Source organism: Acomys russatus, chromosome 19, assembly GCF_903995435.1.
Source record: "Acomys russatus chromosome 19, mAcoRus1.1, whole genome shotgun sequence".
NCBI lineage: Eukaryota > Metazoa > Chordata > Mammalia > Rodentia > Muridae > Acomys > Acomys russatus.
Window position 1 is genome coordinate 53245692 of NC_067155.1, and position 26217 is coordinate 53271908.

Sequence of the window (26217 nt, forward strand, 5' to 3'; positions counted from 1 at the left end):
AAAAAAGAAGTTGAGCAACACACTGCTAGAGGAGAGGGTCTTGAAAGACAGGGGGATGCTGTGAAAAGGACTGACAACTAGAGGGGGAAAAGGAGGGATGGGCTACATGTCCCGCGGCTACCGTGTCAACACCCCCCTGGCTGAGGCTTAAAAGGCATCTTCTTCCCTCATGAGAAATCTGACTCCGTGCTAGGCTAAACCTTGCTTCAAAACCAGGAAGTAAGTAAGGGCGGAGTGTGACACACACTTGCAATTCCAGCACTCAGGGGGCAGAGGCAGGAGGGTGAACCAGCCAGAGCAATATAGTGAGGCCCTGCCTTAAAAGATTAAAAAGTGGGGCCGGAGAGATGGCTCAGAGGTTAAGAGCACTGTGTGCGCTTCCAAAGGTCCTGAGTTCAATTCCCAGCAACCACATGGTGGCTCACAACCATCTATAATGAGATCTGGTGCCCTCTTCTGGTATTCACACACACATGGGGGCAGAGTGCTGTATAAATAATAAACAAATAAAATCTTTTTTTTTTTTTTTTAAAGATTAAAAAGCAAAACAAAACCAGCTGGGGATATAGCTGAGTCTAGAACCCCACTTAGCATGCCAAGGTGCCCTGGTTTCAGTCCCTGAGGGAAACAAAACGGTGGAACACTTCAATCTAATACAGCAAGCTGTTGAGGATAAGATGACCGCTGCCGCGGGCGCGTCCAGTGCAATACCGGGCATGCAAAATGCACTCACTACCTGTTGGGTCTCTTGAGAGAGAATGCTTTTCTTCAACCCAGGTGGCCCACACAGATATCAGGTGTCGCCCAGGGACCTCACTCCCTGCCACAGGGGACGGACTGCAGCCCCTCCTGGATAGTTCAGAAGTGCCTTCTCCCCTTTCTCATTCTGTTCTCCCCTTTCCTTCGAACCTCACGCCCCAGCAGAGACTGGAGGCCTGAAACAAGAAATCAGAGCCTCCCCCCGTCCCCCGCCCCCTCTCCTACCCATTCTTCTTCGGCAGGTAGGCCTCCATGTCGAAGAAGACGTTCTGCCGCTCCTTAATGTTGGCGCCCATCTGCTGGATGAGCTCCACCTCCTGCTGACTGCAATGGCGCTTGTACCTGTAACGGGAGAGATGCTGAGCTTGTGGGGTCTCGAGGCCTATGGCGGTGTCCCTGACTCTCTGTCTCACTTCCCATCTCCAACACGTAAGGATGGCGTCAGGGCACTTCACGTGGGTAGATGCGGTGAAGCACTCAGCACATGGCGGCTGAGGGGCTCCAGCTGGCTAAGCTGTTTTCTTCTGTTGGAACAGAACTCGAAGGTTCCTTAAGAGGGCTGGCTGAGAGGCAGGAGCCGGCCAAGGTCTTCCTGTTGCTTTTTGAAGAGATGCACCTCTCAAAATGAGAGAAGCAGGCAGTGGGTATGGTGGCACGTGCTTGCTAACCCAACACTCAGGAGGCAGAAATGAGGCCAGTGTGCTGACCCAGGCCTTCAATCCTAGCACTCAGGAGGCAGAGGCAGGTGGACCTGTGAGCTGGAAATCAGCCTGGTCTACAGAGCAAGTTCCAAGACAGCCAAGGACAGCCAAGGCTACACAGAGAAACCGGCTGGGGGCTGGGGTGGAGGAGGGGGGGAAGAAGAAGAAGAGGACGATGAAGCAGCAGCAGTGGCACTAGAGAGGTGGAGGCAGGACTGAAAGTTCAGTCATCCTTGGATATAGCCACTGTGGGGCCGGCTTGGACTATATGAGACCCTGTCTTTTAAAATCAAGAGCCAGGGCTGGAGAGATGGTTCAGTGGTTAAGAGCACCGCCTGCTCTTTCAAAGGACCAGGGTTCAATCCCCAGCAACCACATGGCAGCTCACAACTGTCTGTAACTCCAAGATCTGACACCCTAACACCAACGCACATACATTAAAAACTTAAATAAAATATTAAAAAAAAAAAAAAAAAATCAAGAGCCAGAGGCAGGTGCAGTGGCAAAAGCCTGTAGTCCCGGCATTCAAGGAGGCAGAGGCAAGAGCATCTCTGTGAGTTCGAAGCCAGCCTGGTCTACAGAGAAAGTCCAGGACAGCCAAGGCTACACTGAGGAACCTTGTCTCTGTCTTGAAAAGCAAAAGAATAAAAAGAAAGGAAAGAAAGAGATCAACGTCAGGCATTAGGAGACAGCACCCCTAGAATGGGAGGGTTCCTTTTTCTAGGACCCCAAGTCTCCGGCCAGCCTTCCTCAGCTTCTCTTGTAGTAATGGCGGCCAGTGCAGATACTCCAGCTGTCACAGCAGGGCTGGAAGCTCTGCTGGTGTCTACTGGGGTTCTGATGAGTACCCAGAAAGACCAAACAGTCGGACCAACAGACAATTATTAATAAGACTGAGACCGAAAGCCCCAGACTCCTCTGTCAGGAAGACGGGCGGGTCCAAGCTCAGCACACAGGCCGCCACCTCAGTGACTGAGAGAGCAAAGCCAATCTAGAGAAAAGCGGGCTTCAGAGGAAAAAACCAGATTCCTACAAACACACTTTGACCCCTGGATCCAGTGGTGCCTGAAGCTAGCCCTGGGTTTTTTTCCATTAAAATTTCCATCTTCCTCTTAAGCCAGTTTTGAGTTGGGTTTCCTAGAGGAGGGCTGGGGGTGTGGCTCAGCTGGTAGAGCGCTTGCCTCACATATGCAAAGCCCTGTGCTCCATCCCAGGGAACCCAGCACCATGGGTAAGCCTATGAGGTGGCTGGTACCTGTAACCCCAACTCAGGAAGGGAGGAAGGGCGGTCAGAAGCTCAAGGCCACCCTCAGCTACCTATAGCGCAAGACCGGTCTTGGCTACAGGAGGCCCTGGGGGCCCCTCTTACCTCTGGAGTGTGTACCTCAGGTCCTTGAGGTGTCTCTTCTGCTTGCTGATGGACGTGCTGCACAGCGTCTGCAGTGCTGTCAGCTCCTCCAGCTTCTGCCTGTAGATCCTGTGCGTCTCCTGGAGGACAGAGCAGAGTGGAAGGAGGCGGCAACATGGACACGGCTAGAGAGGTCTCGGGTGGTAGATATAAAGGTACAACTAACAAGGACGTGGCTTTGAAAATTAGGACTGCAACTGACCGAGGAAGGCGGCAGGACACAGCAGCTGTGGAATAAGTGTCTGCTTTCTCCAGGTGCTGTTCTGGATTTGATTGATTGATTGATTGATTGATGATTGATTGATTGATTGATATGAGTCTCTCTGTATTACCCTGGCTGTCCCAGAACTCACTGTGTAGGCTGAGCAATGGTAGTGCACGCCTTTAATCCTGACACTCAGGAGGCAAGGGCAGGCAAACCTCTGAGTTCAAAGCCAGCTTGGTCTACAGAGAGAATTCCAGGACAGCCAGTGCTACACAGAGAAACTCTGTCTGAAAAAACAAAAAACAAAAATAAAAAAAGCCACTGTATACACCAGGCTGGCCTTGAACACACAGAGGTCCCACTGCCTCTGCCTCCCAAATACTGGGATTAACAGCATGTGCCCATCTCATTCTTCCTGAGGTTAACAACCAAACATGGCACACATTAGGGGTGTGTGTCTGTCTGTCTGTGCATTGAGACCGGTACCTTGTCCATCCTAGGCACATTTTCTACATCCTCAGCCTCCCTGCCAATTCTTTCTTCTTGGCTTTGTGAGACCGGGTTTCCTGCATCCCAGGATAGTGTTGAGCTCACTATGCAGCTGAGGATTGGACTTACACTCCTGATTCTTCTGCCTCCCAACCGTAAGGATTGCCGGCCTGTGCCAGCACACCCAGTCTGTGTGGTCCACCCCGGGGCTTTGTGCATGCCAGGCATACACGGTACCAACTGAGCTACATCTCCAGCCTAGCCCTTGCCAATTCTTAGTCTCTATGGCTTGGAAGAGGATAAAGTGTCCAGTTCTGGTGGTCACATATCCAGTCCCAGCCAGTCATTGTCATCTAGTCTCCTGATTGGTTCAGAGTTAAACAAATGGTTGCTACTGGTCCAATGAGAGCTAGTCTGGGGACTTTGGATGGAAGGATTATCTGAGAGATGCTTTTGTCCCCTGGGTATGCTCACTGGGTGGAAGTCAGACCTCTGGTCTGAAAGGGCAAGTCTTCCTAAGAATGAAGCCAAACAGGAAAAGAGATTCCAGAGATGACAGGATGAGATTCTTACAGCATCTGCTATGGCGAGGCTTTGTTGTCCAAAGGTGCCATGTGCTGGGCCCTCAATGCCACAGTATTGAGCTGGTAACAATGGAAAGGCCACTAGGTCAAAGCAGCATGCCCTTCGTTGTTGAGTGGGTTAGCTGAGTCTCCTGGGGCTAGATCAGTCCTCACAGGACCGGACTGTGACACGTGAGTCTGGTCACATGCTCTTCCACACGCGCCCCACTCTCTCAGTCCTCCCTTTGTGCTCCATGGCATTATCTACCACATGATGCTCAGTGACGTGGCCCTTGAGCTTGGACTCAGCCTCCAAAACTGTGAGCCAAAGCAGACCTCTTCTCCTTAGAAAGCATCCATTCTCAAATGTTTTATGGCAACAATTCAACACGGATTTCAGCTCTTGGGTTTGGGTAGGTTGCACAGAGCCGTAAGCTCTTTTCTACTTGCTGCTCGCTGGGTTTCTGATCCTCACTGTGAAGAGAGCTCTTGCTAAGTGAACTAAGCAAAGCGCCCCGTCTCCTCCCTTAAAGCCATCTTCCCTTTCCCAGAGATCACCACTCAGTGAACTTGATGCGTCATTCTTGGAATATAACCATTCTCTCTCTCTCTCTCTCTCTCTCTCTCTCTCTCTCTCTCATATTTATTTATTTATATGAGTGTTCTATTTGCATGTGTGACAGAAGAGGGCATCGAATCCCATTATAGATGGTTGTGAGCCACCATGTGATTGCTGGGAATTGAACTCAGGACCTCTGGAAGAGCAGCCAGTGCTCTTAACCTCTGAGTCATCTCCCCAGCGCCTTGAAAGTACCTTTCTTTCTTTCTTTCTTTTTCTTCCTTCCTCTCCCCCCCCCCCCCCCCAGAGCCTCACTGTGCAACCCTGGCTGACTTGCAACTCTAAGCGGACAGGAATGGCCTTGAACTCAGTGATGTGACTATCTCTGTGTCCCAGGTGTTGAAATGAAAGGTATGTGCCACCATGCCTGGCTTAAGCAGTCATTTTCTTAGCTGACACAGAAGCATATTTAGCAGAGAGGAAAAGGAGGAGACACTGAGTACAGAGTCTAAACTATTATGTCTGCCAAGCAAGGGAAGAAGTTAAAGCAGAAAATTAAGAAGAAGTAAAGGAAGAAGAGTAGAAAACAGCAGCCGGACATGGTGGCACACGCCTTTAATCCCAGCACTCGGGAGGCAGAGGCAGGTGGATTGCTGTGAGTTCAAGGCCAGGATGGTCTACAAAGTGAGTCCAGAATGGTCAGTGCTACACAGAGAAACCCTGTCTTGAAAAACAACAACAACAACAACAACAAAAAAAAGAGTAGAAAACAGACCTCTGTAACAGAAACTTTTATTCGCCTGTTTCAGTTGTTGTCTGGGAGACTTACTGCCTCTGTCTGCTAACCTAGGCCTAGTCCTGGAAGCTTCTAGCCTCTGTACAATCTAACCTAGGCCTAGAACATTTTCAGCCTCTGAAACTTATTGCTTAATAAGCTCACCCTTTCTTCTTCTGAGGTCAGAGCCGGCTGGTTCTGGCTCAAACTCTTCTCCCAGCTGACTTACTCAATCTGGCTTCTCTCTCAGCCTCTGAACTGCTCTGCCTGACTTCAAGCTAACTGCGGCAAGCTGCTCTAATCTTCTGGCTCCTTCTGTCTCCACAAATTCATGTCTAGCTTGTTCTCTCACCCGCTGCCACCTCCATCCTCGGTCTCTGTGTTGCTCCCTTAAGTAGCTTCCTTTTCCTCTCCTTGTGAGAGTTGGGCGTATCCTGGTCTGTCAGATCTTTCTCTGATTTGTTACTTTTTCTGTCACTCAACTAGACATCACTTTGTTTTTCTTTTCTTTCTTTCTTTCTATTTTTGGTTTTGGTTTTTTGAAACAGGGTTTCTCTGTGTAGCAGCTCTGACTGTCCTGGAACTCTATAGACCAGGCTGGCCTTGAACTCACAGAGATCCTCCTGCCTCTGCCTCCCAAGGGCTGGGATTAAAGGCCACCACTGCCTGGCTAGACATGGGTGCTTTCTTCTACAAACTGACTTTACCTTCATTGTTTAGGATTAAAGGCACGCACCACAACACTTGGACCTATGCTTTTCTTTACCTGAAACTTCCTCTATAACAGGCTGGCCTTGAACTCAGATCTGCTTGCCTCTGTGTCCTGGATTAAAGGCGCATTTGTACTCCAGCTGGACCACACAGACCTAGACACACACAGACCTTTGGATGTGATCTCTGCTAGAGCAGCCAGCCAGGTTCTAAATTAGAATTCCTCTAAAGAGCATGAATGAAGGTGCCCACTTTCAATGCCAGCTTTTAGGGTGCAGAGGCAGGCAGAGCACCTCTAGTTCAAGCCAAGCTTGGTCTATATAGCAAGTTCTAGGTCAGACCAGACTCCATTGTGAAACCACGCCTCAAAAAAAAAAAAAAAAAAGAACAATTAGCAATGGGGGCCATTCATTTGGGGATTATCTGGGGATGGGAGACATAACCAGCAGCCTCTTCTCCTTCCAGGGCCTCGAGAGAAGAAAGTCAAGTTTTCCTAATATGCTTATCCTAAAACGATTTCAAGCTTGCAGACTTTGAAGAGCCATATGAAGCGTGCCCCCGTCTGGAGCCTCCCGCAGTTGCAGGCAGCTCTCAGGATGCGCTCATCTCCTGTGTGTGTGCTTCAGGAACCTCCAGGCAAAACCTGCCCTCTACGTCTGTGGAGGCTGTAAGCCAGAAGTGGGCGTTAAAGGGCTTCAGGCCAGGCAGTGGCGGCGCACGCCTTTAATCCCAGCAACTGTGAGGCAGAGGCAGGCTGACCTCTGTGAGTTAGAGAGTCCAGCTTGGTCTACGTGGTGAATTCTAGGACAGCCTGTCCCGGAAAAACAAATAAACAAAAACGACAACAGAAAGAGAACCATACCAAGGAGGGCTGTGGTGGCACACGCCCAATATCCCAGCCTGGTCTACAGAACGAGCGCCAGGACAGACAAGGAGACAAGGAGAAATCCTGTCTTGGGGGGGGGGGGGGCCAAAAATAAATAAATAATAAAAGTTTTTAAAGATCCCATGCTCTGCTAGTGTCACAGGCCACTGGCATCGTGGCAGCCACATGCACTCCTGCTGTGTCACACCTATCACACATGGCCTGTGTGCTGCTTTGGCACTGCAACACCTGAGGGAGTGACAGTGACAGAGACCATATGGTCTCCAAGGCTAAAAAAAAAAAAAAAAAAGACAAAACAAAACAGGAACTCCTTTATCAGGCCCTCTGCCAAAGACGTTTGAGCTTGCCCACCCCCCTGCGCCGACCCACTGGGGACTTAGCTTCTCACTGAGCTTCAGCGTGTGTCAGCTGGGATCAGCGGTATCTGCTGTGTCCAGACGCAATTACTAAAACCTCGATCTAATACAAGGCTTTCATCTCAGACCCCAACAGCTCACATTGTGCCAACTGGCCTTTAAAATTGTTTTAGATTACGTTTGTTTATTTATTCCGTGCGTGGTTGCCACAGGGCGAAAGAGGACAATCTGCAGGAGGGGTCGCAGCGACAGAACTCGGGTCGTCAGGCTTGGCGGCAAGCACCTTCACCATGCCGAGCCATCTCGCAGCCCCCACTGTCCTCTGTCCTCCAGACACCTTGCATTCCGCTCAGTTTTACACTGAGTATTCATGCATGAATTTTCATCTCTTTAACCTAGGACAGAGCTTCAACCTCTATCTCTTTTGAACTCCTCTGCCCCCCCAAGGCACGCGCCACCAGGGCCGGACATGAACTGACACCTTGAGAGTCCAGCTCCATCATTTAGGAAATGTCTGTCAACGTGTGAGTTCACCCTGATGCTTCCTGTCAGGAGGAGCACCGTGTCCGTGATGTCAGTTCAGAGCGCTTGGTAGCCGTGTCCCTCGGGGATGCTACCGTAGAGTGAACAACTTTTGCTATTAATTAATAAGTTATCCCGGGGCCAGTGTGTAGCAGAGATAAGTGCCTGCCTCATGCACGTGAGGCCCCAGCAACAGAAATGTATAAATAAACACAACGAAATAACTTCTTGGGTGAAAAGAGACCATGTGTGAGCGAGTTTCTGAAGCTCTGGTGCAGCGCCTGTCAGTAACAAAGAGGGAGGGCGGGCCTGAGGAGCACTACTAGGAGGTGGGGCCTTTGCAGGAGAGGCTCCGGTGTGACAAAGGGCTGCTGCACAGGCTCCTGGCCCTCTTAGCATTAGGTTCTACCTTGGAGAGATAAGACAAAGGCCAGATGCTGGCCAGGCCCCTTTTCAGTATGAATTAATATTTAATTTCACAAGCCAAACATGAAGACACTATCCTTGTTAAAAATTAAAACGCCATCCATGGCTGAAGTCAGCTCTAAATGTTTCCCTCCTCCAGCGGTTATCAATTCACGGCCTGCCACCATTTTGGGGTCGCATATAGCAGATATCCTGCATATCAGATATTTACATGAAGGTTCATAACAGGAGCAAAGTTACAGTTATGAGATGGCAATGAAACAACCATAGGATAAGGGGAGTTCTGGCTGACGTCACCCTCATTATATAGCCTTCAACTGGCCTTGAACTCAAACAGGGCTCCTCCTCTGCCTCCTGTGGGCTGGGATTACAGGTGTGCACTATGCGCCCAGCTACGGTTTTCATCTTGTAGACATTCTGCCCCATGGTCTTCCAGGTTGAAGTCTGTCTATCTGTACGTCTATAGCTTTCCTTTAAAAAAAAAAGAAAAAACAAAAAAACAAACATCATATGAGCCGAGTGCAGTGGCCCACGCCTTTAATCCCAGCACTTGAGAGGCAGAGGCAGGCGGATTGCTGTGAGTTCAAGACCAGCCTGGTCTACAAAGGGAGTCCAGGACAGCCAAGGCTACACCGAGACATACAAAGGAAAACAGTAAGCAAATGTAATGTCGAGGGTGAGACGAGAGTGTAGCTGAGTGTACAGCCATGAGACGACACCATAGTCTACGCTAAGAACCTACCTGTTCCTCCAAAGCTCTCCCTTCGTCCCCTCTTATTATTTATTTCTGTGTAAAAGAACATTCAAGGCAGGCGTGGTGGCGGGCCTGCGTGGTCCAGCACTTAGAAGGCAGAGGCAATAGGATTACCGAAAGTTCAAGGTCCTGCCTGGTCCATTTGACAAGTTCTGGGCCAACCAGGGCTGCAGAGGGGTTAGGCAGGGAGAGAAAATGAGTAGTTGAAATAAAAGCTACACTCTTGGTAACATATATATATCTCAACCCGTAGCCCTAACTGGCCTACAACTCCCTAGGGAAAACAAGACTACCTTTCAACTCAGAAGGATCCTTGTGCCTCTGCCTTCCATGTGCTGGTATTAAATGCGTGCACCACCACATCTGGCCTAGTGCTCTGTAGTGGGCCTCCTCCAGGACTTAGCCATCTTGGTTCCTTCCCGCCCTTCCCACCCTCCTTTTCTGAATGCTAAAGTTGGAACCCAGGAAGCAGGATTTCTGCTACGCAGACCTCTACCACTGTGCTATGCCCATTCTGTACAACTGAAATCTGGTACGCTTTGAGTAAAATACCTTCCTGCTCTTCCTTCCCTTTACCTGCCTGTGTATTCAAGATAGAGCTTTTTCTAAATACACACAGGAAAACCTATACTGTTGCAAAAAGTAATTGCCCCCTAGCAGTTGTGGTTGTTTTGTCTTGAGACAATGCCTCATTATGAGGACCAGGCTGGCCTAGAACTCACGGAGATTCACTTGCCTCTGCCTCCCAAGTGCTAGAATTAGGGCCTGCATCACCATATTTAGCTAAAATTATTTTAAAAGACAGAAGTGACAACCAGGCTCCCTCCACCTCAATCTGAGTAGCATTGCAATGGTGGCCCAGCAGAACGGGGCACAGGGACACCGCACAGCATCTGAGACAAGGTCACAGAGGCCCACATAGCTTCTACCTTATTCACTGGACCATTTGCTCTTGGAACAAAGAGCCCAACTACCCTGAGGCCCTACTTATACAGAGAAGCCAGAAGTCAGAATGTGCACTGACAGAAAGACAAGCTACTGCAGCCACATACCTGCACAAAAGAAAACTCCATATGGTTCTGGTCCTGGCCACATTAGTCATTAAACACTTCCGGCTGAGACCTCAGACACAGCCAGGCCTCGAAACTGTCTAAACTCCTAACCCCCACAACCCAGGTCCATGAGCTTGAAGTAGTTACTAATATTCTATTCAGTAATATAATTAAAAGCCAAGGAATGGCCAGGTGTGGTGGCACACGCCTTTAATCCCAGCACTCGGGAGGCAGAGGCAGGCGGGTCTTCATGAGTTCAAGGCCAGCGTGGTCTACAAAGCGAGTCCAGGACAGGCAAGGCTACACAGAGAAACCCTGTCTCAAAACAAACAAACAAACAAGAAGCCAAGGAACGGTGGCACACAACTCTAATAACAACAGCTGCAAAATGGGAGTCTGAAGAACGCACTTAACTGAATCCTCAATTCACCTCCCTACCTGGGGCCACCTCAGTCACGTGGGGAAGGAAGCGAAGGAGGAGGCTCCTCGAATCTCGTTTCACTTGAGGGACCTCTGTTACAACAGCACGGCCTTCATGCAGGGACTCCCCTGCCACCCAGCCTAACCTGAGGGGCTCCCTGACGTGACGGAAGAAGAATCCACACTCCCTCACGCCTCTGAAGCCAGCACCACGTGAGTGACCACCCAAGTACCACCGCAGCACACTTGGGATGCGTCCTGGCCCGCCTGGAGCCTTGAGCAGCTTGTACCGAGTTGCTTGTGGGAGCAGACAGCCGGGGCCCTCCACTGAGAGCAGGAGGCCTCCCCTTAATGGCCGTAATCTCATCTGTTTCAGCACAAGCCTTGGCTGCAACACTGAGCCTCCTCTGCAAACGGTACCTTCTGTGCTTCTTCCCGCCCCACTTCATTGTAGACCTGCGTATGAATTAGTTATTACTAACAACCGTGCCACAGAGGCAACATTATGCTGCCCTGAAAACTGCCCCAGCCAAGGAAATCAGCCTATTGCTTTTCAATTTATCCTCAGGCAAATTCTTAAGACGTGGGCAGAAGGCTGCCAGATTCTTCACCAAAATGTCACAGGAATTGCCCCTAGCCCAGTGGCTAATATTGTCCCCCTCTGAAACCTCTTGAGCTGGGTCTCCACAGTCCCCGATGGCCCCGGCGCTCCTGCCTGGGAAGCCCCTGACTTACAGCGCTCAGCTGTTCCTCTAAGTCTCACCCAAAAACCAGGGTCCGGTTCTTCGGAGCAACAGCCCACCCCGCTCCCTGGTCCCAACGTCTGTATTATTAGTTACTCTCCTGTTGCTGGGAAAAAACCCAAGGACCAAAGCAACTTACAGAAAAACATTTGTTGGGCTGATGGTCCCAAAGGGATAGGAATCAGCCCGGTGGGGACGCATGCAGGGCGCTGAGAGCGCCCACCTCAACTGCAAGCACGCAGCAGAGAGAGGGGAGTGGAGGCTTTTCAACCCAACGCCCACCCCCAAGTGGATGCCCTTCCTCCAGCAAGGCCGTGCCTCCTAAACCTTCCCAAAACAGCGCCACCAACCAGGGACTATGTTGTGGGGTGGGGACACACACACACACACACACACACACACACACACACACAATCTCACTGAGTCACCGCACTAGGCAAGCACTCTACCAACTGAGCCACGCCCTCAGGCCCGCAGCTCTCAACTGACACACCCACTGCCCGTCTTCCTTCTGCACACCAGTGTTCCGTGGCCCTTCGTCTTACCATGCTGTGAGCTGCGTCTCCCAGGAGCCAAGACAACCCGAAGAGAGGCTATCTGTCCTTCTCTGTCTTTAATCCAAACAGAAACAACTTGAGGAAGGAAGAACTTTTTGGCTCACAGCTTTGGAGGATTCTATTTATCATGGCAGAGAAGGCATGGTGGAGCTCATGATGGCCTAGACGTGTGACACAGGCCTCTCATATCACAAAGGATCTCAAGGCACAGGGGGCCGACAGGAAAAAAGGGTGGTGTGATGATTTGCATGAAAATGGCCCCCCAGGAAGCGGCACTATTTGGAGGTGTGGCCTTGTTGGAGGAAGTGTGTGTGGAGGATTGAATAGGTTTGCCCCTCACAGACTCACGTGTTTGAATGCTTGGCCCACGGGAGAGGCACTATTAGGAGGTGTGGCCTTGTGAAGTAGGTGTGGCCTTGTGAAGTAGGTGTGGCCTTGTTGGAGGAAGTGTGTCACTGTAGGGGCGGGCTCTGAGATCTCCTATGCTCAAGCTCCGCCCAGTATGGAACACAGTGCCCTGTCTGCTGCCTTCAGAGCAAAATGTAGCACTCTCTGCTCCTCCAGCACCATGTCCACTTGCATGCTGCCATGCTCCCCGCCATGGACTAAACCTCTGAAACTGTAAATCAGCCCCAATTAAATGTTTTCCTTTATAAGAGTTGCCTTGGTCATGGTGTCTCTTCACAGCAATAAAACCATAAGAAGTGTGTCACTGGGGGTGGGCATTGAGGTTTCAGATGCTTAAGCCAGGCCCATCGTCTCACTCTCCTCCTGTTGCCTGAGAGATGTGGATCTCTCAGCTACCTCTCTCACGCCATTACCGCCGGAACGCCTCCACACTTCTGGCCATGACCCCTATTGGACTAAACTTCTGAATTTTAAATCAGCTCCGAATTAACTGTTTTCCTTTACAAGGGTTGCAGTGGGGATGGTGTCTCTTCACAGAAATAGAAATGCGAACTAAGTCAGTGGGTATAACCTTCCAAAGTCTCACTTTTAGTTACCTACTTCCTACCAGGTAGGCCCCAGCTCCTAAAGGCTTTACAGCCTTGGAAACAGCGTGTCTAACTACAGCTCAAGTGTTCAGAGCAGAGCCTATGAGCTAGGCTTCAGCGTCAAGGGACAACATTGTCTGTAACTTCCTTTCCTCCAAGCAGTCTTGGCCTCCTCCAGTGGAGGCCGCTGGCCAGACGGAACCCTCCTGTTGTTTAGACAGCTTCCTACTTCTGTAGATTTCTTTGGAGACCAATCTCTCCCCACATTCAACCTATGAGACCTGGCTAGGGGTGGGAATGGCCCTACCTAAGTAAGACTCAAGGGCATATAGCCTGGGCCTGGCCAACTAGATCCTCAACACCCACCTCCGACAACCCAGCTGGCTGATGCAAGGATGGGCGGGTAGGACTAAGGACAGTTAGCATGAGGTAAGGCTCGTGAGAGAACTGTTAGAGCAGAGCGGCCCTGCCCCCCAACTAGCTCGGAAGGTAGTAAGATGGAAGTCCGGACTACCAGTGTCCGTAAACCTGGGAATGAGCCCAACTGAGGAGAGGAAAACAGAGAGGTGGTGGCCAAGCGCCCCAGCTGCATAAGCAAACACAGCCCATCCTCTGAGGCCTGTGGAGCGTTACTGGTTCTGAGCATCTTCACCTCAGGAGACCGAGTGCCAGGACCCACGCTGACGGGACAAGGAACGGAACTTCACTTCTGGCCAGGGTTAGCCACGTTGGGAAAGAGGAGAAGCCATGGACCTTGGTCTAACGATCAGTCTCTTGCCCAGAGCACTGTCCTCTTAAAAAACCGCCACAGGTGAGGGCTTGAAAGCCAGTTGAGTGGTTCCTTTATCGGGCCAGTAGCTAGCACGCGGATCCCTAAATGTTCAGGCGGGGTGGTGTTTCCACCAACCTCAGAAACCAAAGCATTCCTTTAAAAAAAAAAATTTTTTTTTTTTGGCTAAGGCTGACAAATGTCTATACATCATAGACCCCCATACATGTACAAACTCACAAAAGTGGGTACATTTTACATGGACAGTTCAGTTACATCCGTTAACTTTAAGAGTGGGGGGGGGGGAGAACCGGTGCTGGTGGGGGACCGGCCACAGCTTGCATCTGGAGGTCAGAGGACAACTTTATGGGGGCAGTCCTTCCTCCTTTTTGTGGGTTCAGAAGATCACTCTGTACCTGCTAAGACATCTCCCTGGACCAGTTCAGTGACTTTCAGGCACTTACCAAGGTATAATCTAGATTCAGACATCCAATGACCCAGTAAGATTCCTACGCTCTCAGCGGCCACTGCCCATTTCCCTTACCGCAGCCCCTGGCTAGCACGCTTGCCTCTGTAGAATGTGTCTTTTGGTATGGGATACAGCTTAGTTGGTAGTGTTTGCCCAGCAAGCAAGAGACCCTCGATTTTATCCTCAGCGCTACTAGTGGCCGGACGAAATGAGGCCATGACCGCTCTAAGCGATGGTCGCGAGGAAGGGTTTTATTGTAGATTTGAGGGAGAGTACAGCCGGAGGCATCGGACAGAGTCCAGAGCAGAGAGGAAAAAAAAGTAGATTAAACATGGCCAGCAGGCTGAACCGGGCCATGACAGAAGTTGGGGGGTGGCAAGAGAGGAGAGAGGGGGCTGAAGAGAACTAAGAGAACAAGCAGGGGCGTGGCTAAACCGGCAGGAGAAGCTGGGAGCCAGGGGGAGGGGCCAGGAGCTGGAGTTTAGGGCAGCGGCTCTCGTTAGAAGAGCTGAGAGGCCAGCCTGGTCTACAAAGTGAGTCCAGGACAGCCAAGGCTACACAGAGAAACCCTGTCTCGAAAAACCAAAAAAAAAAAAAAAAAAAAAAAAAGAAGAGCTGAGAGAGCCCAGCTTGGACTTTATGCTAGTAGGCACCACGGTTTGCTGGGGACCTGACCGTGGCACACTTCTCTAAGACAGCCTCAGGACTCCAGAGATGGAGGCAGGAGGACCAGAACTTCAAGACCATCTATCCGGCTGTGGTGTGCCTTTGGGTGGATGCTTAGTAAAGGATCCGTGGGTTGTGGAATAAATCCCGCCCCCACTCCCGCCCCCGCCCGACCTCTTTTAGGACAGGGTCTCACCCTATGACTTTCGCTGGCTTGGAAATTGCTATGTAGACCAGGCTAGCCTTAAAATTTGCCTGCCTTGGCTCCCGAGCTCTGGGATTAAAGATTTGTGCTACTATGACCATCTTTTTCTTTCTTTCTTATTAAGTAAATTTGTAACTTTGTTTGTTTGTTTTGGACAGGGTTTCTCTCTGTAGCCTTAGCTGTCCTGGACTCACTTTGTAGATGAAGCTGGCCTCGAACTCACAGAGATCCACCTGCCTCAGCCTCCTGAGTGCTGGGATTAAAGTCATACACCACCACACCTGGCTGTAAATTTCTAACTTTTAAAGAATATGCCAAGCCACTGAACTTCACTTTTACTTCTAACTGTAACAGAGGGTCAGGCCACAGGCGGTAACTCATCCCTAATCTGGGACCTGGCTCTGGCAGACATAACCATTTGCTTCTTAAAGCAGCTTATTAAACATGACTGACTCCCACATCAAGTTGCTACTTCCAAAACTAACCCAGAGTACTGGGAATAGCATGGTAGATTCAAGGCAAGCCCAGGTCTCCAATTGTCCACTTCAAGAGTAATCCATACACAGGGCTAGAGAGATGGCTCAGGGGTTAAGAGCACTGCCTGTTCTTCCAAAGGTCCTGAGTTCAATTCCCAGCAACCACATGGTGGCTCACAACCACAACCGCATACACAAAACCATATAACCTATTATAGAATACCTAAAGATGGAGGTGCTGGGAGGAGGTAAATAAAGGAAACACTGCCAGTGAAGAATCAAATGCTAAGACACGTATTCGTTAATTGCAAAAGCTACAGGGGCTGGAGAGATGGCTCAGAGGTTAAGAGTAGTGGCTGCTCTTGCAGAGGACCTGGGTTTGATTCCCAGAACTCACATGGTGGCTCACAGCCATCTGTACCTCCATTTCCAAGAGATCTTATGCTCTCTTCTGATTTTGGAGAGCACCGGGCACACACTCGGTACACATACATACACACATACATACATACATACATACACGCGCACACGTGCAAAACACTCAGACACACTAAACAAATGAATGAGTCTAAAATTAATTGTTCACTGGGCACAGTGATACACGCCTATAATCCCAGCACTAGGGAGGCAGAGGCAGGTGGATCACTGTGAGTTCGAGGCCAGCCTGGTCTACAAAGTGAGTCCAGAACAGCCAAGAGTACACAGAGAAACCCTGTCTCGAAAAACCAAAATAAAAAAACAAAAATAATTGTTCAAAATACAATTACTGACAATCCTGTAACTACCAACCACCTTCCACCCTCGGCGTGAGAACTATTGTGCCAGGGTTAGTGCCCTGCCTGGGCGGAAGCGAGGGGATTAGGAATTGAAATCCATTCTGGGTTATATATCAAGTTTCAAGATGTACTGGGCTATGTGAGATCCTGCCCCCAAAACAAAAGCCTCTTACAGTGCACAAGGAAAGGAGAAGTTTCACATCCCTCCTGGAGGAGGATGTGTGTCCTCCCGACACACAGAGGTGACTCACTTTTGCTGGTTATTTTTCTGCCTCATTCCTATCCCAGGTCAGTTCTACTTTTCTTCGACCCCCACCCCACCCCACCCCACCCTGTGTGGTGCCCACCCCTGGGCTCCCCTGCTCTGTACCCTCGCTGGCCTTGGTCAGTGGGCCTGAGCAAGAGGACTGGAGGACAGGAGCAAAGATAAGATGGGATGTTGCCACCTCCTGTTTCCTTCTTGCTTCAAAGCATCCTTCAGCTAGGGCTGCTCCTGGCTCCTGGCTGACAGCTCTTGAGCGCAGCTGCAGCCAGCATCAGACAGGCCCTTCCCAACCTCCACTGTTCGTTACAGTTCAAATTAGACTTGCCCTCCAATGGGGAGGGGGCCCCATCTAATCTATACACACCTAGAAGCCAACCCTCCCCACGTCCAATTACTGGTGTGTGTGTGTGTGTTGGTTTTGTTTTGTTTTTGGGGGTTTTTTTGGGGTGTGTGTGTGGGGGTTGGTTTTGTTTTTTGAGACAAGAGTTTCTCTGTATAATCCCAGCTCTTCTGGACTCACTCCGTAGACCAGGCTGACCTCAAACTCTCAGGGACCCGCCTGCCTCTGCCTCTGCCTCTTGAGTGCTGGGATTGAAGGTGTGTGCTGCCACTGCCCAGCAATCACTGATATTCTTAACAGACTCCTTTGCTTTTTTTCTAGGGCCCTCTACACTAAATTTGGTACTTCTGTTTTTGAGGCAGGGTCTCATGTAGCCCAGGCTAGCTGATACTGCTGCGGATGACCTTGAACTCCTGACACCTGCTTCTACTTCCCAAGTGCTGGGATTTTAGGTAGGTGCTAGATACCAAGCTGAATTAGGTCTCTGCCATCTCTTGCAAGTCCTTTACTCGAGCGACATATATAGTATCATTAAGCAACACAGTGTATTGTTTTGAATGACTTTAGCTCTATTATAAATGCCACTTTCAGGGCCCAAAAGACAGCGCTATGATGACGCTGTGGCTCAGTAATAAAGGTGCTTGTCACCAACCCTGACAACCTGAATTCAATTCCCAGAACACACATGGTAGAAGGAAAGAACCTACTCTCACAAGCTGTACATGCACTACGGCACACAGGTGCGTGCGCACACACACACACACACACACACACACACACACGCCCACACATTGCCCTCTGGCCTCCACAAGTACACTGTACCACAGGAGTAGCACAAGCCCCCTACCCCACAATAAATAAATTTAACAAAACAAACAAAACAATCCACGTAACAGCAACAACACATAGAAAAGATTGCATTTGGATTAAGGAAAAAAGCAAAAAAACAAGGACTAACTAACACCTAGCTCCAGGACCCAGGGTGCCCCTAGCATTTCTCCTTCCTGCCTAATTACCACCTGCCACAGGTAGAAGACACAAACAAGTGAGTTTCCGATGGAGGCACAAATCCAGGCCACCTCTCTCATCCTCTGAGGGCCCCAGCTCTGCCCCAGTGGGAAGGTGAGGCTAATGACTCTAGGTCCCAGCAGATGCAAAACATCTGGAAATGCCTTCTTAACACAACAACACATCCCAAGAGCCAGAACAGAGAGTCAGATGATGAATCTCATGGCACCTACAGACAAGCTCTGGCCCAGAGGCACTAGAGGTTGGTGGCAATCCAGCAGACTGCAACAGAGCCAGGGCCACCGTCAGATCACAGACTGCCTTATAGCTATGCCAGTTGCACACCTGTAATCCCAGCACTCAGGGAGGCAGAGGCCGGCGGATCTCTGGGAGGTCACTGCCAGCCTAGTCTAAAAGAAGAGTCCAGGGGCGCTGGAGAGATGGCTCAGAGGTTAGGAGGCCACCTACTCTTCCAACAGTCCTGAGTTCAATTCCCAGCAACCACATGGTGGCTCACAATCATCTATAATGGGATCTGATGCTCTCCTCTGTCCTGCAGGTATATATGGAGGCAGAACACTGTATAATAATAAAAAATAAATAAATCTAAAAAAATTAAGAGAGAGGGAGAGAGAGAGAATGTCCAGGACAGCCAGGGTTACACAGAGAAACCTTATCTCAAAAAAAAAAGGGGGGGCTGGGTGTAGTGGCACATGCCTTTAATCCCAGCACTCGGGAGGCAGAGACAGGTAAATCACTTTGAGTTCAAGGCCAGCCTGGTCTACAAAGCGAGTCCAGACCAACCAAGGCTACACAGATACACAGAGAACCCTTGTCTCAAAAAACCAAAAAAACAAAACAAAACAAAACAAAAACCAAACAAACAAAAACAAAAAAAGAAAAACAAAACAAAACAAAAAAGGCTAGGCATGGTGGTGCACACCTTTAATCCCAGCACTCAGGAGGCAGAGGCAGGTGGATCGCTAGGAGTTCAAATCCAGCCTGGTCTACAAAGTGAGTCTAGGACAGCCAAAGCTACACAGAGAAACTCTGTCTCAAAAAACAAAACAAAACAAAAATAATAATAATAAAGCTTTTAAGAGACTACTTTCATATAGCATGCTGTCCAAGATAGCACTTCCAAGGAGTTTCTCATACTGACTAGCCCTAAAGAGGACCCAACACCATGGAAACACAACCAAACATGGCAAGTTCCCACCACCTCAAAACATGTCACTCTGAGTCTTGTGCCACAGCTGACAGGTGATATGAGAAGGACCGCATGCATGGTGCTCAGGCAAGGAGGCAAGGTAAGGGTTAAGTGACCGCATTCTGCAACCAGTGGGGCTGAGTTCAGATCTGAGTCTGCCACTTACCAGCTGAGTTATGTAATTGCTCTTGCCTCAGTACCCTCAGCTGGGGAAACGCTGAAGGGTGAGGTCTGTGCAAAATGGTCCAGTGCTGCTACCAAGATATGACATCATCAAAAAGAATGACGGGTTACCCGGGATCTGACATTTCACTGTTTCCCTTGATGTTTTTAATTATCTTTGTTGGGTGGGGGGGCGTGGTTGGAGGGGTGCCATTGCCACAACATGGAGCTTAAGAATCACAGAAAAAGACAATTTCTATTACATGGCTTTAGCAAAAAAAAAATTTTTTTTTTTTGTTTTTGTTTTATTTCCGAGACAGGGTTTCTCTGTGTAGCCCTGGCTGTCCTGGACTCACTTTGTAGACCAGGCTGGCCTCGAATTCACAGCAATCTGCCTACCTCTGCCTCCCGAGTGCTGGGATTAAAGGCGTGAGCCACCACGCCCGGCCTGCAAAAAATTAAAAAAAAAAAAAAAAAAGGCTTGTCCATCATCCCTCTTTTTGTTTTTTTTTTTTTTAACTTGTGCTGTTTTGGTTTCCCTCCATGGCAGCAACCCTCCCTCTTGGTCCACTACTCCCCTCCAAGGCTCCAGAAGCAGACTATAGTGACTGGCTAGTCACTACAGTGGCTGGCTGAATATGGGATAATCACATGAACCAACCTACATCTCTCTCCCTCTCCCCAACCCCCGCCCACCTCTCTCCCAAGACAGGGTTTTTGTGTGTGTGCAATGGCTGGCCTAGAATCACTCTGTTGGCCAGGCTGGCCTCGAACTCACAGTGATCCACTTGCCTCTACCTCCCAACTGCGGGGATTAAAGGCGTGTGCCACCACCGCCCTTTTAATTTTTTAGTAGACCCGAATTTTCTATGTATCTGTGTAGCACTAGCTTTCCTGGAACTCGCCATGTAGACCAGGCTAGCCTCTAACTCACAGCAGTCCTCCTGCCTCTGCTTCCCAGTTGCTGGGATTAAAGGCGTGCGCCACCACGCCCTACCAATTTGACGCTTTTCAAATTCCTCAGTTTTGCTCTCCTTAACAGAGGGAGCTGTTGCTCAGATTAAACAAGGTATCCAAGTGTCAGCTAGTTTGCTGCGGCATGGGTAACAGTACTGTCACTCTTGGTCAAGCTGGGAGTGATGGCTTGCTGCAGGCCAGATACCAGGCAGCAACAGAGCAAAGACCTGAGCTGGAATCCAGTCTCCCCAGCCAGCGTGCTTTCTACTTAGAACTCTCCACATGAATCTGTCTTGTGTGGTGATTAGGGGCATATATAGACTTGGTGGTGGCGCATACCACTAGGGAGGCAGAGTCAGGTGGATTGCTGTGAGTTTGAGGCCAGCCTGATCTACAAAGTGAGTCCAGGACAGCCAAGGCTACACAGAGAGACCCTGTCTCGAAAAACAAAAAACAAAAACAAAGAGTGTATAGACTTGGCAGCCAGGCACACTGTCGCATGCTTTTAACCTCAGCACTCAGAAGGCAGAGGAAGGAGACCCAGGTCACATAGAGAGAACTTGCCAGAAAGGAAGAAAGAGAAAAAGAAAGAAAAGAAAAGAAAAAGAGAGAGAGAAGGGGGGAGGGAGGGAAAGATGGAAGGAAGGAAGGAAACTCCAAGGCTAGCCAGACAGCTGAGGAGGGAAAGGCTTGCCACCAAGCCTGGTGACCTGGATTCAAACCCCAGGACCTTAAATGTGGCCAGAAAGACTCAAGTCCCACAAGCTGTCGTCCTCTGACCTCTACTCATATCCTATGGGACCCACACACACTCACACATACAAATAACTGTACACTTTTATAATTAAATGGGGAGTGGGGTGTGGAGAGGTGTTTCAGACCCCAGTTCAGGTCCTAGTATCTGTATTGGGCAGGTCACAACTCTAGCTCTGGTAGACCCAACACTCTGTCTTGGAGTCTATGGATTCCTGCATCCACGTGTGTTCACACACATACACATACATGCGTACACGCATATATACACACATAATTAAACATAAATCCTTTAGGGGAGGAGAATATACTGGTACAGTCTATGTTCAAATCCTGGCACTAGCATTTATAAGCCATGAGACCGTAGATAACTGACTTAACCCTGGCTCTATTTCATGGGGTCCTAATGAGATAACACTGACTTTGCTTCTCAGCTCATCCCTCGTTTTTATTTTTTGTGGTGCTGGAGCCGGAGACACGACATTTTATTGGCAGGAAAAACTTCCAACGCTTTACAGTGGTATACAAGGGCCCAGTGATCCGTGACGCTGGGCATTGAAAAGGGCTGCTTCCTATGCTAGGAAGGATGGAGTCAGGTTTCCAGTGACGCAAGGCAGGAACTGATCATTAAATCAGCCCCAGTGTCTGTGAGTGACCTTCTGTGATCATATCACAGGCCAGGGGGCCAGGTACACACTGATCTCAAGTCACGAGCGTGGGCAAAACTTCACCTAAACACCAAGTCCTCACGGAAACTCAGCTTCCCCCAGAGTCCAATAAGGCCCCAGGAAAGGACAATCACAGTGCAAAGAAAACAGACCCTCCCTAAGACAGCTCCAGCATGATGCTAGGGCTCTTTGTAGGTGAAGGGGGATTCCCAAGACCTGTTAAATGTTCCAGGGTCTGAGACGCAGGCTTCCTTTTTCTTCCACTCCAAAAAAGGGAAGGAGAGGTAAAACAAAGACGCAGCATGTCCCCCCAGAAGTGGCGACGTGAGAGAGGCCAAGTTGAAACCCACAATCCCAGATTCTTAGGCAGCTGGAGGAAAACTGGCTAACTGGGATTTCCTGATGACAAAAAAAGAAGTCCCTTCTATTGTTAACTTTTCCAGTTTCAGTCAGACCGCACCACCACCACACCACACATACACACACCAGACCACACACACCATGCATACACGCACACCACACACCACATGTACACGCACCACATACGACACACACACCACACAAACATATGCACACACCACACATACACCACACCACACACACACACACACCACACAAACATACATACACACATATACCACACACACACACACGCACACCACACACATACACACACATACATACACATGCCACACCGCACACACACCACACTGCACACACACCACACACACACACCACACACGCGTGCACGCGCGCACACACACGCACAGAGCTGTATCACCTCCTTATTTTCCCACAAAGGCTCTCATCAGAATCTCTGTCCAACATAAGCACAACATACCCCCAGAACCTGGACACTTTCTTCCCAAGAGTTCAGAATTCCCACATGTGCAAAAAACAAGCAGACTCTAGACATTTCCAGAATAAAACCTATCACTAACTTTCTGCGTGGACTAGCCGTCAGATGCCAGCTTGAACAGTCGCATGTCCAAGCTTCAGTCTCCTCATCTTAGAATACGGTGCCCGCCTTCAAACCCAGCACTTAGAGCTGGAGAGATGGCTCAGTGGTTAAGAGCACTGACTGCTGTTCCAGAGGTCCTGAGTTCAATTCCCAGCAACCACATGGTGGCTTACAGACATCTATAATGTGCTCTGATGCCCTCTTCTGGCCTGCAGGGGTACAACCAGGCAGAACGTTATATACATAATAAATAAGAAAAAAAAACCCAGCACGATCTCTGTGAATTTGAGCCCAGCCTGGTTTACACAGCCAGCCAGGGCTACAATGAGACACTGTCTGAAAAACAAAACCGTTAAATGGTGCCACTCCAGTTCTAGGGGACCTAACACTTTTTTCCACGCACAGAGACACATAAATAAAATTAGTAAGTAAATAAATCAATGGGCTGGAGAGATGGTTAAGGGCACTGGCTAGTCTTGCAGTGGACCTGGGTTTGGACCCCAGAACCCACATGTTGGCTTACAACTGTCTGTAACTCCAATTCCAGAAGATTCAGTGACCCTCTGTTCCTGAATTTCTCTGCACTAGGCACAAATGTGGTGCTCAGATATACATGCGGGCAAAATACCCAAACACATAAATAAAACAATAAACCTTTAAATAGATATGTATACTTATATACTTGTGTGTTAATATATATGGGGAGAGAGAGAGAGAGAGAGAGAGTTTTCCCCCCCAGGCAGAGTTTCTCTGTGAAGCAGAGCCCTGGCTATCCTACACTTGCTTTGTAGACCAGGCTGGCCTTGAACTCACAGAAACCCATCTGCCTCTGCCTCCCGAGTGCTTCAGTCTGACTCTGATGCCCAAAAAGCCATCCACTATAAACTCAGACCCAGCAGCTGGCCATGAGTCTACACCAGTTTGGTCCCTGTTCCTCAGGATGTCCTATCTCTCTGAGGATCCAGGTCAGGGACTTCGCCATCTCCAATCAGCAGGCCCTTCCACCACCGCAGGATGAAATCCACACCCACCCATCCCTTTTCTGTCCCTGACCATCCCGCATCTGACACATCGTGACATCTCTCTGTCTACACGGGAACAAAACAAATCAAAGGACTCCTCTGCAACATCTACCTGCCAAGACTTGCTATCTAATTGTTGCTAATTGCATTAATTGCATAGTTCTGCAGGGTCAGGCTCCTCCTCCTAGTTTAAAGGCAAGCCAAAAGGAAGCAACCATGAACGAAAACCCCCGTGTGGGGAAACCTCTTCTCACACTCCCAACACCAGTTCACCGGCTCTGTGGCTAAGCATGGCCTCACAGCCCAGAGGGACAAACTGTTAAGAGCTGGCTGAGTGTTAGCCGGCTGTGGTGGCACACGCCTGTAGACCCAGCACTCGGGAGGCAGAGGCAAGAGGATCTTTGGGAGTTCGAGGCCAGCCTGGTCTACAAATCGAGTCCAGGACAGCCAAGGCTACAAGGAGAAATCCTGTCTTGAAAAACAAAACAAAAAACAAAACAGAAAACAAACAAACAAAAAATAAAGAAATAAAGAAAAAAAAAAGAATGAAAGAGAAAAAAGAACTGGCTAAGTCTTTTCCCTGAGGGTGGAACTAAAAGTGTCCCCTGGGAACTATGAGGTACCCAAGGCCTAGATCTGAAAGAGAGGGCACCAATTCATCCATGTACGCTGGAGGGACCACGAAGGGATGACAGCGATGGCTACCTCAGTCTTTGTACATGCCTCCCTGCCCAGGCTCACCAGCATCCCTCTGCCAACTACATCAGGATCTACAGACTCACTTTCGAAAGACCCATCACAGACAGCCCTTGCCGACATCGCCCTCGGGACACAGCAGGAAAAGATAAGGTGTCTAAGGAGGGGAGCAGGGTGTGAAGGGTGTCAAGCAATCCAGAGGCATGAGAGAAACATGTGTTGTTCCTCTTGGACATCCCCAAGGTTTCCTAAGCCTCCCGTCCCCAGAGCATACAGCTGAGGCCTCTCTGGACCTATAATGAAGGTCTTGCTAGAACTGAACCTGGTGACAGCGCTGTTCTCTCCATAGCCTGCTCTTACAAACTCCTCGGACGCACCAGGTGGAAAACTGAACCAAAAGGGCGAGGGTTGGGTGCAGCCCTCTATCACTGGGTGAGGCAGCCAGCTGTCAGACCGACAGATGCCTGCCATTCACAATGTCAAACTCGGCTTGCAGCAGCCGAGGAGCAGAACCACATCAGAGCCCCCTCAGACAGGGCTACGACTGGGGTCGCCGCCGGTACTTAACTAAGGAATCAAGGTGAAATCTGCTAAGTACATCCCTCAAAACGCCTCAAAACGCAGCTGCAGAAGAGTGCTGCCCGGCCAGCACACAGAGAGTAGTTGAGCTGCCAACAGCAGCTGAAGAGTAGAGGAGTTGGGGGACACCCCTGCGTTGGGGGGGGGGGGGAACTGGTGGCCTTTGAGTGCCACTGTTTGCTCATGAACACACATGGAACTTGTCGTCAGGGGGCCAGAGACGAATTTTCTGCAGGGAAGGGGGAGCGTGGAGCAAAGAGAGGGTGAGAGCGATGGAGAATGGGGGCTTCCACTGGGCGCCCCACGAGGCTGAGGAGCCAAAGAGCTGGCAGATAGGAAGGGGCTGTGCCAGGCCACCCACCAGCCCATCGGACGCACAGCCTGGGCCACCCTCTGGGTCCTATCGCCCCACCTCCGCTGCTGGGGTGGCCAGACCGGGAAGGCACAGCACCGCAGGTAGCAAGAGTTGCGGGACCAGGTGGCCCGGTCCTACCTGCAGCTCCTGAAATTCTCCCTCCAGCTCATGCCACTCGCGCTCGCAACGCTCCAGCTGGCCGGACATGGTGCAATGGTGCAAGGCGGCGGCGGCTCCCGCAGCGTGGCCCGGCCGGCCACTAGCACCCCACGCCCGCCCGCCCGCTCACTAGCCGCCTCCCGAGGCACCAGCTGTTCCTGCGCAGCCGGAGCCACGCGCGCACCTGACGTCACGGGCCCCGCCCCAGCGCCAGCCCCACCCCTCACCCAAGGGGGGCAGCGCGTGCGCATGCGCTCCCCCAGTCCTGGCCGCGTGGACGGCGCAGCTTCACAGTCTTTCCTAGGTCTGCCTCCTCTCTTCTTCTTAGTACAGTTCTCCTCAGAATGGATGAAGGGCTTGTCCGTAAACTGCATTCATGCCCTATGATACTTAGATTGTGTTCGGGGGAGATTGAAGTGGGAAAAATTGGGAGGAGGTGAAAGAAAATCCGTGTACCCAATAACATGGCTTGATCTAGGCCAGAGCCATGCCCTGGAAATGCCAGAATTGTCAGTGACCATGTAGTAAGGTCAAGGGTGGGGTGGGAAAAATGCAGATTTGGCTCTGTCATTCTCTTGCTGGCATTGATATTTCTTGTAACCAATACAGCCTAGATTCCTGCCCTCCAAGACACCGGGTGACTCTTGACAGCTGCCACCGCCACTCAAAAGACACAACCAACCTCCGAGTTGATTGAATTCAGTTCCCTCCCATTCCTTGCAGAGTCTGACAAGACCTGCACCAGCCTGGCTTTCCAGTCACACCTGCTATCTCACGTCACTGCCCTGGATCCAGCTCTCCAGCCATTTTTTCTCATCCTGACTTGGCATTCCCTCTACA

General features: G+C 50.1%; 1 protein-coding gene across 2 annotated transcripts in view; it reads right to left on the minus strand.

The window, feature by feature from the left end:
* Tmem120b (transmembrane protein 120B) overlaps positions 1 to 25507 on the minus strand; it is a 43448-nt gene extending 17941 nt beyond the window's left edge. For both annotated transcript variants that reach the window (XR_007832355.1, XM_051161536.1), the window contains exons 1-3: positions 25357 to 25507; positions 2830 to 2948; positions 985 to 1101 (exon numbers count right to left, since the gene is read on the minus strand). Coding sequence is in view for 1 of the 2 variants with exons in the window: in XM_051161536.1 (XP_051017493.1) it covers positions 985 to 1101; positions 2830 to 2948; positions 25357 to 25425 (305 nt within the window). In the remaining variant the exon portion in view is untranslated. The remainder of the gene's footprint in view (positions 1 to 984; positions 1102 to 2829; positions 2949 to 25356) is intronic.
* Positions 25508 to 26217: the final 710 nt, after the last annotated feature.